Source organism: Epinephelus moara, chromosome 16 (assembly GCF_006386435.1).
Source record: "Epinephelus moara isolate mb chromosome 16, YSFRI_EMoa_1.0, whole genome shotgun sequence".
Lineage (NCBI taxonomy): Eukaryota > Metazoa > Chordata > Actinopteri > Perciformes > Serranidae > Epinephelus > Epinephelus moara.
Window position 1 is genome coordinate 5,366,569 of NC_065521.1, and position 18,645 is coordinate 5,385,213.

General features: G+C 42.8%; 1 protein-coding gene across 3 annotated transcripts in view; it reads left to right on the forward strand.

Annotated features, from left to right (window-relative positions):
• Positions 1-18,645, forward strand: part of LOC126402519 (rho guanine nucleotide exchange factor 10-like protein) — a 60,350-nt gene that overhangs the window by 13,931 nt on the left and 27,774 nt on the right. For 2 of the 3 annotated variants that reach the window (XM_050064599.1, XM_050064598.1), the window contains exons 7-14: positions 4,931-5,101; positions 7,111-7,256; positions 7,713-7,879; positions 8,036-8,151; positions 8,894-9,021; positions 9,146-9,246; positions 15,838-15,953; positions 18,170-18,256. In XM_050064599.1, coding sequence (XP_049920556.1) covers positions 4,931-5,101; positions 7,111-7,256; positions 7,713-7,879; positions 8,036-8,151; positions 8,894-9,021; positions 9,146-9,246; positions 15,838-15,953; positions 18,170-18,256 — 1,032 coding nt within the window. Of the gene's footprint in view, positions 1-4,363; positions 4,453-4,930; positions 5,102-7,110; positions 7,257-7,712; positions 7,880-8,035; positions 8,152-8,893; positions 9,022-9,145; positions 9,247-15,837; positions 15,954-18,169; positions 18,257-18,645 lie in introns of those variants that run through there. The other variant, XM_050064600.1, reaches the window with a different exon arrangement.

Genomic DNA, 18,645 nt, shown 5'->3' on the forward strand with positions numbered 1-18,645 from the left:
CATCCTCAAAATATAGGAATAGGAATCTGATGGGAGTAAATTCGCTCATCTAATTTGCATATTGTGACATCACTTCTACATACCTACAGCTACAGAAAGCATTCAAACATCAAGACGTTCAGCTCTGTAAGGATTTTCTGATGTTTGTGGCAATATGTTTGATATTTCTAAATAATTCACAATGACGACATAACGGGTGCGAGTGCGAGGTCCCACCAAACGCTGCTTGCAGCTTTAATTTTAGATGCTTTTGAAGATTGTTCCATGTCTATGGTGCAGAGTAGGAAAATGCAGTTTTCCCCGGATCTGTTAAAACCTGGGGTTACATTCAAAGGCAACCACCTAGAGGAGCGTAGCTGGTAATTACCAGAGCTGTCACACAGAAGGGTGCATAGGTAGGCTGGAAGTTTGATCAATATTGCTTTTTAGATAAAAAAAAAATGTACCAGAGCTATTGTCTGCAAGTGGTCAATGAAGTCCAACCCACCAAATCATAAAGAATGCAGTGACGAGTAAGGGACGTTGCACTTATTATAAAATACACTGAATCAAGGCTACATAGAATGGATGCATGTACAAAATGTCACCGTAATCAGTCAGACAGAAAAGCAGCATCTGCTAGTTTTTTTCTTAGCACAAGTAAGACAAAATTTATTTCTAAAATAAAAGCCAATCTTCACTTTAAGCTTCCTAAATAGCGTGGCAATATGTACATTACATAAAACCTTGTCATCTGTTCATTACCCAGGTACTTGTATGCGGGCACCTTTTCAAGGGATTTACTGTCAGAAGTGAAAATGTTAAAATCATTAAGCAGCTGTGAGCGAGCTTTTCAGAAAACCATGAACTTCGTTTTCTGAGCATTTACAGTCAGTTTCAAACTCAGCAGAGCTGTTTGTAATGACTGAAATGTCGTCCGAAGCTCTGGCACTACCTGCACTATGATTATGAAGTCTATAGAGAGTCTATAGAGGCTATGTTTATGAAGTCCAGATGTATTTTGAAAGCAGCTTTGCTCAGGGCTAGTTATAGCCTCTATAATAGCATTCTTGGACTTGCCCAGACGAGACATGAATTTATACATCAGTTGTCTTAGTAGAGCTCCAAGAGTAGGAATACCATCGTTCAGAAAGAGCTGGCTTGCACTGTGCCACCTGGGAACACCAAGCTTTTATCTCAATAACTGAAGGTGTCCCCTTTCAATTAATTGTGTTTCCACATTCTGCAGATCCTCCATTAAACCAGCTAAACATTAAAAGGAAACTTCAGTATTTTTCAATCTGCATCCTATTTTGTCATGTTTTTTGGCTCCAAGTGACTAATGGGGACAGCAACTTTTAAAATTGGTCCAGTATTGACCGATGCAGCTGCAGTTGTAAAACAGACTGCAATGTGATCCCTATAGGCAGTTGTGCACTGTCACTTCTTTTTGTCACTGACAGCCTCAGATTGTTATTTTAAAAGCTCTCTAAGTCTTCCTAAGCTTGAAAAGTTTTTGTCACATACAGCAAACATCTCCTCACGATCTGCTAGCTACATGTCCTCTGAATATGCTGTGAAAAAGTCCGGTCTCTGTAGGCAGCCCAGGCTCCGCAGATGGCAACAAAAATATTGTGGTCCAGGCTGCACCATCCAGCCAGTGCAAGGCCAGCGAAAGCAAGCACACACACACATGAACGCGGTGCCCATGTCTCACGGTCTCGTGCAAGCGCGCACATGTGAACGCTGTGCCCAGAGAGGCAGTTAGAGCTACAGGCTACAATGAGGCTAAAAACAGTGTTCAAATGACGTTTTTTCAAACAACTTTTTATGTCGGGGCTTCAGGACACATATTTTATGGTTTCAATTGACCTATGGCTAAGCCCCACCCTCAAACGCAATGAGCCAATCACAGTGCGTATGGCCATTCCCATACACTCAAACATTCTCTGCCTGGACGTTCACTGAAATGCATTACATAAAGTCAGTTTTATTCGGTTTTATGAGCTTTTTCTGAGATTTGAAGTTTAAAAATGGTAAAGCGGTGTCCCTGGGGTACATGCAACTCCGACACAAGGTATCCTGAGAGGCTGGGCGACAGGGTGTATTTTTTACCCTTTCCTAAACCTCATCTCAACTGAGAAAAGTGTCTCCTTTGGATAAAGTTGTGCAGTAGACCACAACATCAACTCAACGTGAATAAGATTAACAATTATGTCTACATCGTCTGTTTTAAGGTATGTCAACATCGTGTTTGAGGCAACATATTGTCACTTTGCAAGTTATCTTTAACATCTCTAGCTAATGTTAGCTGAAGTTAGCCTAACGTTAGCTCCTAGCTGCATGTTCATCATGTCACCTTGTTTGCTGGGAGTTCATTAACCTATTTTGTTCTAGTTTTGTACTTTGGTGATCGTACATCATTGTTAGCTGTTGTCCAAAGGGCTCTAGTTAAACTAACGTTAACTTCTGGGGCTTAGCTTCATTAACTTATCTGTAATCGCAGAGATAACAAAGGCTGGCAAACGTTATGCTGAATGATTTAATGTAAATACTGTAGCACCAAACTAACGGAGAGACACTCTTGGTAAAGATGGTAAAAAGGCCTTTATCCTTTTCTCATATTCTGAGCCAAAAACCTTAACTTCAGTGGCACTTTAACTTGTTGTCTTTGATGGTGACGGCAACGAGATGCGGTTCACAAGCGTACACTGTGACCTGTAAATTTTGGCTTGTAATTTAAGCTTTTCATCGACCTTCTCAACAATAAAATGATCAATATATCCCTCCAATGCGTAGTTTAGGCCCTTTTGGTTACTTCTCAATGACATCTGATCATTATGTCATTAGGCCATGGGGCGGCAGTAGCTCAGCCCATAGGGACTTGGGTTGGGAACCGGAGGGTCGCCTGTTCAAGTCCCTGTTCGGACCAAAATATGGAGTGTGGACTGGTAGCTGGAGAGGTGCCAGTTCACCTCCTGGGCACTGCCGAGGTGCCCCTAAGCAAGGCACTGAACCCCCCAACCGCTCGGAGCGCCTGTCATGGGCAGCCCACTCTGACATCTCTCCACTCAGTGCATGTATAGGTCCAGTTTGTGCATGTGTGTGTTCGGACCTGTGTGTAATTGACAAGCAGAGTGAAAAATTGAATTTCCCCTCGGGGATTAATAAAGTATATATATAAAAAAAATAATAATAACAATAATCAATTCCCTCCTGCAAAATGCCATGTACTGTGACACCTGCCATAGCGCCCGGTCACTGAATGTTGATAGTTTGTGAGTGAGTGGAGGGGGGCGTGGCTTAGCCATAGGTCAGGTATGTGTTTTTGGAAGTTTGAATCTGAGGCGCCATAAGCCTCCATTAGGTGGAGTTTTGTTGCTACCTCCTCTCCCCTTGGGTCTCCGCAAGTGTTGTGAGGACTCTAAAACTTCACCTGATCCTCCATCAGCATGAGGGTGAGCAGATAATGGGTGAATTTTCATGTTGGGTGCACTATCCCTTGAACAGGTGTGTAAATCCAGGGTAACTAGCAGCTATCGCTCGTTCATGACAGAGTCACGGAGGACGAGGGGGGGAGGGGCGGGCAAGCTCTGTTGTGTTTGATAACATTGTTGAGCGTAAACAGAAGTGACGCCCAACGGTGCTTAGCGTGTCTTTAAATGTGTCTCAACATTATGGAAAGGATCCCGACAGAGAAATTAAATGTTTTTTCCTTACCTTTTGCTAATCTGGTCTGTTTATTAGTGTCAATCAAGTCTCATTCTTAATAAAATCAAAATCAGCTGAATATTCAACCATGACATTGAAAATCTTTAAGATAATGCTCCAACCCAATACACTCTCCCCGGCATCTCCTCTCTCCAATTATCACGAACCTTTCCACTGTTGTTGAGTCACCTCTTCCAAGTTTTAAGAGTGAGACTTGTCCTTGACTGAGACTTGGTCACACATACTAACAAACAGACCATTTCAGCGAAAGGTCAGGAAAAGATTTAATTCCTTTGTAGATCCTTTCCATGATGTTGTTAAACACTTGTAATAACAATCTGAGCCTGTCAGTGACAAAAAGCACTTTTAGTGGATGCACACTTGCCTGTGGGGATTACATTGCAGCCTGTTTTGTTTTCTCTCTTAATATTGGACCAATTTAAAAAATTGTTGTTCCCAATAGTCACCTGGACACAAAACATGGGGAAACAAACTAGTGATTGCTCACTTACATGTTAGTTTGACAGTAAATCAATGAAGCTGTTTTGACTGAATCCCTGGTTTTGTTAGGTTTTAGTAAAGAACTGGATCCACAATGCAGACTTGTGTTAAAAAAAAGGAGAGTGAGTTTATTTTCACCAAGCTGAGTCCAAAAAACAGGGAAACGAAAAGCAGGAGTCCAGAGCTGGAACCAGGAATGTGGGAATGGAGCTGGCCGAGGCGGGGAGGCAGGCGACAGGATGGTACTGGGAGAAAACAGAGGTAAATTAGTCCAAACGAAGAGATTCAAAATATACATGCAGCAAAAAAATTAGTCCAAACGAAGAGATTCAAAATATACATGCAGCAAAAATAGATAGTCAACTACAGGCCGGGACGTAGTTTACCACTGAAAGTAACTGACGAACTGGCGAGGACTGGATGAGCAAACCGGGTTTAAATACTGGAGGAGGTGAGTAGTGGCAATCAGGTTGATGAACAGCAGGTGGGTAGTGGAAGCAGGTGCCGTGAATGACAGAAGATCCTGCCTCAGCCAGCTGACAGACAAAACAAAAACACAGAACACAGACACAGACCCAACAGGTTTGAAAAGGTTGACATTCTTAACAGCGTTTTCAGACAGGAAATGTACATCTTTCTGAGAGGGGCAGCGTGTGGTGCACCCTCTTTACATTATCATGTTACCCTTCACCTTAAGGTGAGTTAATACCCTGTGTTGCATTGTTGTTGTGTGTATCAGGACATGTTGAAGAATACTCCAAAGGCCCACACTGACCGGCTGCCCCTGCAGCTGGCTCTCACTGAGCTGGAGACCCTGGCCGAGAAACTCAATGAGCAGAAGCGTCTGGCAGATCAGGAGGCTGAGATCCAGCAGTTAGCACACAGTGTGGGGGGCCGCAGCTTCAACAAGGTGACACATGATGCATTAGAATACACAAACTTGGGCTATTCAGGAAACCCCATGGGTTGGTGTAGGTGTTTTTTTTTTGGGAGCAGCACTTGGCTTTTAGGCCAATTTGACATAGTGGCCAAACTGTGGATTTACATCTGTCACGTGATGCTATGGGGTCCAAAAAGCTTTTCCCATAGAATTACATTGTGAAACAGATATCTGTAAATCAGTGGATACATTTTTTTAAGCGCCACAACCCAGCGGAATTACTCTATTAACTATTGGGAAGTCTAGAAGAGCTGCACAAACGGAATCATTTTATCCCCATTCAAGTAAGCAGAGGGCTAAACCAGAAGTAGCCAGCATTAGTCTGTACTGCACCTGCTCTGTGGGCCCAATAATGCCAAAGATCTTGTTTATTTTACACACAGTAATTGAACTATTTTGGCCTTATGCCATAGAGGCATATGCCATAGAGACATAGTGATATCTCGATACCAGACGAAGATTGCACCTAGTCATTCCAATGGAATTGCTTGTCTGGTGCATACTCCAGGTTTCTAGCACCTGGGTTAACTTCTGTGATATGAGGCCCACTCAATATGCGTAGTAGTGTTTCTCCCGCTGGTCCTACCTGCGAGTTCCCACTCGGCTCACAATCTTAATATTGTGATGATGTCACATTTTAAAAGAAAAGCTATTTTCTTGGCTCAAGGAAAGTTTTTCAAGTATAAAACCTCCATGGGTTGAAATTCATAATAGAAAGAGTAATAATTGACCTTGCTTGTGGTTTGAGGTGTCCTGTCAACAGTTTTACAGAAGTGGCTTTTATAATGGTGGTTTATGGGGAAAGTACGTTTTAGGCCGCAGGGGATATAATGTAATTCATTCAATGTAATATCGCTAGTGGCCACTGGGTAAAATTGATGCACACATCAATAATGTTACTTGGTTGCATACTTTCATCTATGTAATATTAATTTTCTTCACCCGTCACTCACACAGTGTGTATTACAGATTCCATACTGATTATTGCAATTCTGTCCTCTTTGGTCTTCCTCTCAAGTGTCTTCACAAACTCCAACTGGTCCAGAATTCAGCCACCTGTATCATTACTAGAAGCCCCTCCATAGATCATATCACTCCTGTTCTCCAGGAGCTTTACTGGCTTCCTGATATCACATCAATTTCAATAATTCAGCTTTTCACCTTTAAGGCTTGTCATAATCAAGCCCCTTCCAACCTGTCTGAACTCCTTCATATCTACACACCTTCCCGTACTCTTATATCCTCTTCTGCAATCCAACTCACATCACCCTCTTTCCCCTTGCCCGCCATGACTTTTAGATCCTTCAGCCATTCTGCCCCCTGCCTTTAGAACTCTTTCCCCCATGACATTTGCAATATTGACTCCCTTTCCACTTTCAAATCCCATCTGAAAACACATGTTTTCAACCTGGCATATTTGGTCTGATTTAATGGGGACACACAATTGATAATTACATGAAAAAAAAGAATCATCTTACCTCATATAACAAGTTTGTTTCGATCTCATACCCTAGTTATTTCTTTGCTTTCCTCACTTCCATTTCTCTTCTCATGCTGATTCAGCCGCCGATCCAACATGATAAATTGGCTCAAAAAGTTGACTAGTCCACACATTGCCAAAACTATTATGACATGGGGCACCCAGTAGCTCAGCGGTTAGAGTGCACCTCCCATGGACAAAGGCATTGTCTTTAGTGCAGCAGCTGGTCAGGGCCCAGCTTTAACCATCCAAACAAATCAACAACCAAACAGATTCATTCATGAACTAGCCTTTGTCTAGTTAATTTATCGTTTTGTCAATTTGTAGATCATGAAGTGTGAATTGTCGTTGGGTTGGAACAGTTCTGTCATTTAGCAAAAAATCCTGCCAGGTTTCCTTGCAGGCAGACTCTACAGAAACTCATTTACCGATTTCTATACTTCAGTGAGAGTGTAGAAAAGGGATCTGCTTTAATCAGTCAACTGCTTTGTGCTTTCAGCTGCTGACCTTGGAACAGAGGCAGCTAATTCAGTGTGAACTGCTCACTGAAATTGTCTATGGTGATAAAGGTCAAGTTCTCAAGTCCAAGCAACGAAAGGTCTTCCTCCTCAACGACACCCTGATCTGTGCCAATGTTAACCTGAAGTAAGTACCTCTGAGACCCTGAAGCTACTGTTTGAGCTCCAGAAGCTTCTGTTGTCTCAGATACCGTAGGTGTGATGGTTGGGATTATTTACATGTTGTAATGTTTTATTGTGCTGCTTAAAAAATAAATGTAAAAATGAATAGAAGTTTGGATCACTTTGCATGACATTACAATACTGTGATATATCTCACAGCCTACTTTGGCCAATAGAACTTGCTCAGATATGTGCTCCCAAGGTCAAGAATGAATCTTAATACTCAAGCAACTGTTTCTTAACCAACAGCCTCTGGGTGCAGTGAGTCTGTACTCAAGAGTTACGAAGTTTCAGCTCTGTTGTAACACTGAACAAAACGTAGTGATGTCATGGGGTGTGGGGGTCTGTGGGGATGGGCTGCTGTGATTTAGACTAATGAGACAGCTAGGTTTGAACACAGTATTCCTCCTATGTCCACCAGGGGTCCCCCTGACATCAGCAGCCTGGTTCCTGTTGGTCCAAAGTACACAATGAAGTGGTGTGTCCCCCTACTGCAGACACAGGTGGTGGAGGTGCGACAGGAGGGTCTGCAGAGCAGGGACAATATCATAACAGCTAGACGCCACAGCTCCACCTCCGGCACTTCTGGTAGAGCCACAGTCCACAGCTCAGCCCACCAACACACACACCACACTACACCACATGATTTCAGATCTGATTTTTTAGTCACATGGGTGCTAATTTGGTCATAATTACAGATGTTTAGGCTGATATAGAAGCTGAATATGACTTCCTGTGTTTCAGGTAAAGTGTTTCTGGGTCCTCCTATACTGTACCAAGAGCTGGAGGAGCTTGAGCATGACTTGGCTGTGGTGGAGAAGGTCTCACAGCTGGTGGGCACACTACATGGAACCTACCAGGTAACAGTGCTTATTGGTCTCAGTTAATGTCACACAGAAGGTGTCCGTTCTAATTAGAATACAATTACTGCATTCATATTCTGTGGAACTAACAGAATGTTTAAATGACCCTAAACCATGATTTTACTGTTGTTGCTTGTCTAAAACAAATCAGAGCACATCTTTGTTCATACATTTGTTGTTATGCCTCCGTGCCAGGGATAGCTGTGGCCAGAGGCATTATGTTTTCCGTCCATCTGTCAGTCTGTCCGTCTGTCCGTCTGTCCCATTCTTGTGGATGTAATATCTCAAGAATGCCTTGAGACATAATTAGATTTTGGTGGTCAAGACGCAAAGGTCAAGGTCACTGTAGGGTTACCACATTTGATTAGTGAAAAGCCAGGGCATTTGATACGTGACGCAGGGCATTAAGCCAGATTTGCAAATATACTATATTAACAGTTGTAGGACTCCTTATTACCTCTATGTGTCCTGATGTGCAGCCAAGCTGTAAACACTCAGCAGTCAGATACAGCTGTTGCTCTCCTCTTTGACCATTTATGGATATGAGCTACACTAACTACACCTGACCATTTACTGAAGTCATTAGAAAAGTTATTAATGTACGAATAGCATGAGTATGCTGGGTTTATACCATGGCCATGACAAAAACAGGAGCGCATAATCACCATTCTCCATTCATGAAGTAAAGGCCAGTCTAACTGATTCACCCCCTCTTTCCCTTGTTGTGTCTTTGTGTCAGAATCTGAACACCACAGTGTCTAAGGACTGGTGTCTGGCTCTGCAGAGGCTGATCCGCCTGAAGGAGGAGGAGATTCAGAATGCCAACAAATGTCGTCTGCGTCTCTCTGTACCAGGCAAACCTGACAAGTGAGTGTCAGGAGGTTCTCATGGGACAGGCTCACAGCAGGGACAGTGAGGCTCAGCTGGTTAGATGTGTCAAGTATGTTCAAATGTCCATGTGATTCATGTCCACTATACATTTTGTTCCCAGGTCTGGGCGTCCAGTAAGCATCAGTGTCGTCTTCAACACTCCCAGTCCCCTCAGTAAGATCTCCTGGGTGAACAGTCTTCACCTTGCCAAGATTGCTCAGGGTAAGTTCAACACTGTGTGTGTGTGTGTGTGTGTATGAGGGGTCAAACGTTTCACCCAACCACACTACAACGCGTCACTTGCTCCTACTTAGGACACATCAGATCTAATCAAACCGCGTGAGCGCACGCCTACATTTTACATAGGGTTACTATGGAGACACGAGTGTTACACGCACGCCCGCTACATGACGCGCAGGCGTTGTTCGCTCCACTCACATGACGCGCTCACACGTCTTTTCAGGGCGCGTGCACAGCGCGTTACAAACGCCACACATACACTACACCTGCGTGTGCGTGTGAATCTCGCACACACACAGTGCATGTACACATCATTAACACTTGAACGCATCAAATTACTTTGGCAAACTGTCTGTCTCCATAGTTTACACGTGCAGGCAGGCGTGTGTGTGTGTGCTTCACAACTGACATCTTTGACCCTAGCACTTGCACAACGCGTGTACACATGGACGCGTCTTTTTTTCTCCTTATTTCTCATAAATCCATATGTGTAGGGTTGCCTTTCTTTGCTTTTAAGTCCGCATCCTAGTCTCTCTCTCCTGGGTCGATCCGAAAAATAGTTTCCCTGCACCATGTTGGAGGAATTTCTAATCACCGTCCAATATTTATTCATATTGTAGGCTAATGAACTGGGGTTGAGTGGGCCGGTTGCCATGGCGACAAGTAATCAAAGACAATGCGTTCACCTGTGGATCTGACAGAGACTCTGGACTGATCATACACAGCTGGACTTGATTGCAGGGCGAACACAGACAGCGTAGGTTGAGAAGTTCCGGGGGTAGGGTGGAGGTTAGTTACCTCCCGCTTTCCAGCTTTGTGTGTGCGGGCGTCTGTCACGCTGTCACCCGCTCGGTGTTCCAGCGCTGGAACCTCCACTGCATACGGGCCACAAGCCTAGACCCCGGGGGAGGATCTTGTTGATCCGGCCAGTTAAGAGTTTGTTTTAAAGTATGACATCTTAAGTGTTTGTGTTATATTTGCAGTCCTGTCAGTTATAACTGAAAGCCGAGTGTGCTCAAAAACCTCGCTCCGTGCGGTGCTTTCTGTCTGTGCTCAAAAACCTCGCTCCGTGCGGTGCTTTCTGTCTGTGGAGTGCACATCTTTAAAAAAAAATGTTTGACAGAAAAGTAACCAAAGATAAGGTGTCATATTGAAGATTTCGTTTGAACAAAATATAATTTGAATTTTGAAACCTGTTTTGTTGACCTTTTTTTGTAATAAATTTCTTTTTTTGGACTTTAAACATTTTCTCAGCGCATTATTGATCACGCGAGTTAAGACTGAAGCCATCCGCCGCCTGTAGAAAGTGGTTCTACACACAATAAAGCCTATAGTTTGGGAAAGTATAACACAGAAGACCGCTGGTTTTAATCCGCCCGTACCGTATTACGCTATTAATTAATGATTAAAATTGAATGACCCAAATCCGTGGATATCACAGGTTGAGGTGGAGCAGGTCGCTGTTTAATGATAAATCCGTGGAGCTGTCCATGGTGCTGAATTAACACACCTCATTTTAATCCACCTCAGCCTGTGACCAGGAGGGTGAAACTCTCTACTCTGCAATGCATTCAAATAGCTTGATACCTTTTAAAAATCTAATACTCCATGTAAATTATGGGGATATATTTTCAGTCACAATGCTAACAGTCTACTCAGACTACCTGCTGGAATCACTCTAAACGTTAAATAGACATACATTTACAGTTTACATTAAAAATATAACAATTTCATGAGACACATTTTTTCTTTGATATAAAGCTGCAAGTATTATAACAGATGATCTGTCACACGCATTTTGGGACACTTCAGTGTCAGTTGCTCGCTGTGAGTCTCAGCGCAGTAAAATGGGCTTTTTTCAGATATTATTTTATTATTATTATTTTATTATTTTTATATTTTCGATAGGCTATTATTTTTTTCATTATTGTATAATTGTTTTCAGTTAATCAGGCACGTTTGTTCTATTGAAATTCATAATAATTTTCGTATGACATGCTACCTGTCACACGACGCGTTGTTGCTTCGAGCTGACACTTTTGACCCCTGCAATCACATGACGTGTCAACGCACGCACGTCTAATAACCACACGTCTAGGCATGTGCAGGCATTGCATGCGCATTGCATGTGTAACAAGTACACGGTGAATGCACGCGCAGTGCACGCGAAGCAAGTACACGGTGATGGTTGCACACACAATGTACACCTATCAAGTACGCAGTGAATGCACTGTGTGTGTGTGTGTGTGTGTGTGTGTGTGTGTGTGTGTGTGTGTGTGTGTGTGTGTGTGTGTGTGAGTGAGTGAGTGAGTGAGTGAGTGAGTGAGTGAACATGGACTGAGAATAACGTCCAACAGTATGTGGTGTGTCACTGAAGTTCATGCAGTGTAACGCCATGTTCAGACTGGATGCAGAAGTGCCGTGATATGCCACTTGTTGTGCAACTGATGTATTTCTGCTCTGCTCTTTTCTAATTATATGTAGAACTCTGACTCTGTCTGTGCGTCTGTGTGTGTCCGCCTGTCTCCCTCAACCTGTTTAGACACAACTGACAAATATGTGGAAGCATGGGGTTCATATTTTATTATCATCAGATCATTTACGTTATATCTAATATATCCTTTATATTGTTTGTATAGATTATCAGTGTTTTTTCTTGCCAGTTTCGCTTATGGCTCACAGAAAAAATGGACCAGACACTGAAACTATCTCTGCAGATTGCAAGCTGGCTGCAGAATTTGGGGCTAAGGCGCATCAAGTGTGAACAGCCCCATTGCTTAACGTAGGCGAGCAGCGGTGCCTACATGTCCAGTGTGAACCTGGGGTTACAGCCAAAATACATGGGACACGGGTGTGGCGCGACATGCCAGCCACGGTATGCCCAAATCATTATAACCATTATAATCAACTGAGGCTGCTAGACTAAATTAGGAAGCTGTGCTTGCTTCGGCACCACACTGCTCAACTCTATTTTGCGCGGCTGGTCTATTTTTTCCTGTTTGTGTGTGTCGTGGCCCTCCAACAGGTAAAAATTACATAGAACTGTGTAAAAAATGAGCACAATCTGTTTAAAAAAGATACAGAGTAATACCTACTCGTAGCAGAGGCAGTGCAAAGCAGCAGAGCAGCCTTGTGTGTGTTCTTACATTTCACATTAAAATAAATGAAACTGATGCATCCTGATGTTAAAATGATGCAGTTCATAAATACAGTAAGTTGATATAGTCTATACACTTACAGACCCTCCATAACCAACTGCATTATTGTTTGGCAAAACTCAGTACATACACAGTGAGGCTGGCAGCAACCACACCCTGCAGAGATGGGGTCTGAGAAGCAGGTAAAAAGCCCTGCTCCGCCTACTTGACAAACCGCCTCTGTGTCCCATGTATTTCAGCAGATAAGGAGAAAAGACACTACAAATCAACATCATCATTTATTTCTACAGATTTGCCAACCCTTGTATATAGGCTTGGGCAGTAGCTAATTTTTCATACCTTCCTGAAGTAAATGGTATATGAAGGTGAGCGTGCGGTGCTATACCCCACAAACTAAATTTATTTTATTTATTTTTATTGATTTATTTAACCTTTATTTAACCAGGAAGTCCCATTGAGACTGAAACCACTCCACCACTTGGTGTCGCGGTGTCTTTAAAGGGATAGTGCACCCAAAAATGAAAATTCATCCATTATCTACCATATGCCAGTGGAGGCTCAGGTGAAGTTTTAGAGTCCTCACAACACTTGTGGAGATCCAAGGGGAGAGGGGGTAGCAACACAACTCCACCTAATGGAGACTTACGGCGCCCCAGATTCCAATGTCCAAAATCACATAATTGAAACCACAAAATATCTCCATACTGCTTGTCCATAGTGATCCAAGACCGTGAACGTAAACGTGAACACACATGAAAGTGGTGCCCATGTCTCACGGTCTCGCGCAAGCGCGCACAAGTGAATATGGTGTAGAGGCGGTTAGAGCTACAGGCTACAATGAGGCTTAAAACAGAGTTCAAATGATGTTTTTCCAAACAACTTTTTATGTTGGGGCTTCAGGACACTTGGATCACTACGGACGAGCAGTATGGAGATATTTTATGGTTTCAATTATGTGTTTTTGGACGTCTGAATCTGGGGCGCCGTAAGCCTCCATTAGGTGGAGTTGTGTTGCTACCCACTCTCCCTTTGGATCTCCGCAAGTGTTGTGAGGACTCTAAAACTAAAACTCCATTGGCATATGGGTGAGTAGATAATGGGTAAATTTTCATTTTTGGGTGCACTATCCCTTTAAGCTCAGCTGCCTGTTCCATCAGCAGAGACCAGAGACTGACCTCTGGTGGCATGTGCTGTGCATTACATACAATGAGTTTAGTATAAAGAGGAGTGCCTGTATTTTTGACAGTATAGAAAATTATACCATCTGGATTACTTAATACCCTGGCAAACCTTAATACCGTGATACAATCCAAGCCTACTTTTGTGATTTTGTGTACATTTTTCAGACTTTTATTGTGAGCATAATGAAAAGCCATTGACACAGCATGGGAGACTCTAGGACACTAAAACATCATATCCATGTTCCAGATTTTGTGGAAACTAGGTGAATACTGAAGCTTATCCATTTGCATCAAATTGAAAATGATACTGAAAGCTTATTCATGCTGAGCCTTGTGTTTGACGTCTTGTTTCTGAGAAGTTATTGGCCAATGACAACCTGGCTGGTTTCTTCTCTCCCTTTTTGTTTCAGTAATGAGTTATTTGAAACCTTCTGTGACCATTGTGACTATAAAGCATTCAGGAATTACATCTCCCTTTCTGTTTATTTATGCATGCAAGCAGCTGTCCCATGTGTAATTTTGTGTAGATTGAGCTGACTTTGTAGGTGATAAGTTGATGTTAGTGCCATGGTAATCTCTATAAGATCTGCATATGTATGCAGAATCTGTAGGCAATGGGAAAAGATTTTGGTATCAGGAACATAGTCTCCACCTGTAGCCTGAGTAGTATATGCATAGAAAGTAAAATAAGAGTTATCAATATTGGTTTAACAAGACCTACACTCTGTGTGTTTTCTAGGGTTGGGAATCACCAGAGGGCCCATGATATGATATTATCACGATACTTAGGTCACGATACAATATTATTGTGATATTGCAACATGCTGAGTATTGTGATAAAATACATTTGGATGTATTGTGATTTATTACCTTTTTTCCAACTGCAATTTTTTTCCTCAAAGGAAACTTTGTCAGCATCAATTTTACCTCATAAGATAAAGTTTTCAGTCTGTTCATATAATAATTTCTATTGGGGCAAAATGTGATGCAAAGCAGACAGACTAACCAAGGCGTCACAAGTTAATGCCACCCTTCCTGCTATACTCTGATTCCTCAACTTTATGCTTCACTTCTCTATAGAGCTTGGGTACACCTCACATACCTGGGTTCCAGTGTTTTTAGCAAGTAACAAAAGCCTTTGTTTTTGACAACTCTGTGTAGACACAGATCTTTGCACATGAAGTAAGTGATGGATTGTGTTATTTTCTTAGCTCTGTCAGAGTTGGATGGTAGTTTTGTCAAGCTAAGTGTGTCCGGTGTTAGTTGATTTTTCGGCAGAGCGGGTTTAACCTTAGCTTTTCCATCAGCAGCTAGCGCTATCTCTGTATCGTAGAGTGTGAGGTGAGCCCTCATGTTCATAGTAATCCCTGAGTATTTTATTCTCATATGACATTGCTTGCAAATCATATGTGTCATATCCAAGTCCTCCTTTTCGTCTGTTTTAAAATGTCCAAAATAAGTCCAGACGTTTGATTTAAATGCCCATGCATTATTGCTTTCTCCGGTGCCTCTCTTTGTTTGGATGAACTTCCTGCCAAATGCTCGTGACTCAGACCTCTGCTAATGGCATTTGCAAGAATCCACTACAGCTGAATGACAAGAACCAATCAGAACAGTGCAAACATACGTGTATGGTCAATTCATACACCCACCCTACATATGACCTGAGTTGAGGAGATTCACAGATATGGGTATGAATGAGTTCTTATATCTATCAAGGTATCTTTTTTTGTTTTTGATGGGGACCCTGTAACACCTCCCTGACAGGAGCAGATCATACTCTGCATACAGGATGGGGGAGGGATCAGCAGTAATCCTCTTTGCTTGTCTAATTACACTATCTGCAAAATCTTTTGGATGGGAGGGTATTCTCTCACCCCCATCACTTTCATTGCTGTGTGAACCAGCCTGTTTAGTTCTGCTTTCAGCGAGACATTTAAGTTTCCAAACCAAGCAGCAATTCCATATCGCAATACGCTCTCTATCACAGTTGTATAGAATAGCATCATTATCTTCTGTCCTACTCCAAACACCATGAGCCTTCTTAAGAAATGGAGTTGTTGCTGGATCCTGCTACACACAGAGTTCACATGGACATTCCAAGACAGGTTACAATCAAGGCGAGAAAGCTCTTCAAACTGACTTTGTGTCTAAAATGTGTGTGTGTGTGTGTGTGTGTGTGTGTGTGTGTGCGTGTGTGCGTGCGTGCGTGCGTGCGTGGTCTGTCTGCTCAGGACAGGAAAACACTCCGGGGTGGGAATGTGCTGAAGAAGATGGGAAGAAAAAAGCCTCATTTAGTTTTCCACTGTTGACCTGCAAACTTCATGTCTTCAAAACAAACACAGTGAAGGTGAGTGCTGCTGCTGGTTAGAGATAGTGATAACAGACAGAGCTGGGTTTATAGATCATAGGTTTTGTTTTATAGTTGGGGTGAAACCTATTGAGCAGCAGTGGCTCTGGGTCTCCTCCCCAAGGAAAATTCAAGCATCAGCATTTTACTTTATTTTAATTTTCATCTAATACATGAATTGTGTTTCCCTTCCCTTTAAAGACATTTCCGCCACAATGGGGGGAATTTGTCATTTCCATTTTTTTCTGCAGTGAGATTAGTACTGCCAGTCTTATCAAGATATAGACTCAGACATTTGGAAATATATAGATATTTTTTTCCTGATGAGCTACTAACTTAAAGTTATTTATTCATTTAATATTGATTTAACCGTTTATTATGTGTTTATTTCAGCTGGTAATTATTTTTGTAATAGTATTTGTATTACTGTTAGCAGGGTGGTATGAACCCAAAAGCAGTACATAGGACCACAGAATCAGTTCAATCACAGCTTCTTTTATTTTTAGCACACAGTCAGGTTCAGGGCAGACAGCAGAGAATAGTCTGACTAGAGCACAGTTCACTGAGTCTTTAAGTAGGGTTGGGTTGGTTCTCGGTAATACTAATTCGGTTCGGTACTCCGTCTTGGACCGTTTTTTTTTTGTTGTTGTTGTTGTTGTTAAAGAGACCGACTGGACCGCATACTCGGGCGGAACGTACGCGGAGCGGACTACACGGAGGTCCACCCGGTAAAAGTGGACGTCCGTAAACCCTGTGCGCGCAAAGCACGACCGCACGGACTTCGCTCCGCATACCAGTGTCACACAAAAGACTGTTCGGCATGTATTTTTCACATCCCGGGGATTTTTCACGGACATTTTTACACTGAGTCTGCTCCGCTTATAGTACGCCCGAGTCTGTGGGCACCTGTGTCTGCCTCTTCGCCAAGCGCACAGTGAGCAGGAGAGAGAGTGGGGGTTGGGGCGGGGACTGAGCTAGGGGGTGCGAGTGCGCATGCGCTGAGGCCTGGAGTTTGTAGTGATGGGGAGTCGATAATGGCGGACAATTTAGTCTCAAAGAAATCAAAGAATGCGCCACTATGGCAACACTGGCTTTGAGCCAGACGAAGGAGGCAACCCTTGTTTGCACTGATGAGTAAGCTGCAAAATTTGTTAACTTGTTACTGTCACTCTGTTGGCCTAAGGTCGTTTTTTTTTTTATTTTAAATGAGTCAATTGCGCCCCCAAGTGGCGAAAATCCGGTATTACCGACTTGATGCGGTTTTTTACAAAAACCGGACCGTTTTTTTTTTTCTCATATTGACCCAACCCTATCTTTAAGATGGCGGAAGAATGAGCTCTCTGGTGAGAACCTAAGACAGTCTCTGAAAAAGCAGGCTGGACGAGGGCACAGTTCAGAATCCTGCAAGACAGCAGACGTGCCCGTACAGGGAACACACAGGCAGACGGAAGAGCAGAAAACTCACTGCAGACCGAAGATCACGACGGACATCCACCAGCCGGGCAGACAGAAACCAGGAGGACAAGGCAAAAACTCCTGGTCAAGGACAGAAGGCTAAGGTGGTTTACCGGGGATCAGACAGAGCAGGCAGGTCGGGAATAAACAGGGTCGGAACCGTAGAGTCAGGCAGGCAACCATTGGAAAGTCTCGCATGGCAAAGAACAATCTGGCAACTGGTGAGTGTGGGACTGAGGCTTTTATGCTGGCTTGATTGCTGGGGATGAGCTGCAGGTGTGGGTGATCAGGAGAGTGAGAGCAGGTGTGGGTGATTGGCAGGGAGAGACTGAGGTGCATTCCAGAGCAGAATGTGACAATTACTGTGTTTATTTATTAATTCTAAAATATTTCTCAGCTGTTATATTTGTATTGGTTGTATTTATGAATTAAAATATATATTAATTTCAGAATGTATTGATCAGTAAGTATTTTCAGTTGTCATACATGGTTCTATAGGGTGTCATCAGAACATTCTTGCTTTGAATCCTACGTTGGATCAGTGTTGCATGTATTCCTCATCTCTCCCCTTTTGTTTTTGGAAACTGTGCAGTCATTCTGTATGATGTGATCACAACAATGAAAGTTATCTTGGACGAAAAAAGGTTTCCATCTGGTCCCAGGGCTTATTATATGACTCTTACTGTACATGTGTGAAAATGAACTTTTGGGAGTCCAGAAAACCTACAGTAAATGAAACCTGTCTCTTTCTGTATGTACAGCTGGCGGCAGCTCTTCACAGTCCGTCTCAGTCCAGCCTGCTTGGTTTCTGCACTACCAGTACGTCCTTACCGCAGGGATACCTCTGGGTGAGTGCAGTTAACTACAGTACTGCTAATGGCCAGTGGACCTCCTGATTGTCACCCACTGAGAAGCAAATAAACTGCACTTATGACAGCTTCGCTGTACTGTACAGTGTATGCACACACACACATGCATTTGCAGCGACACATTCTCGCCAACTAAAAGAAACAAACATAATCTTTTACAAGGCCATGACTACTAAAAGAAACAAACATAATCTTTTACAAGGCCATGACTCATCCTTCCGGCCGGACTATAGAGGGAATCGCCTTGTTGTTTACAAATACTTCCGGGTAGAAAACCAGCAGAGCTTTTAGCTATATATATAGCCTATATATCACATTTTTCACATCACTGTATCACCATTTGGACTAATCCGATGTTTGTAAAGTCT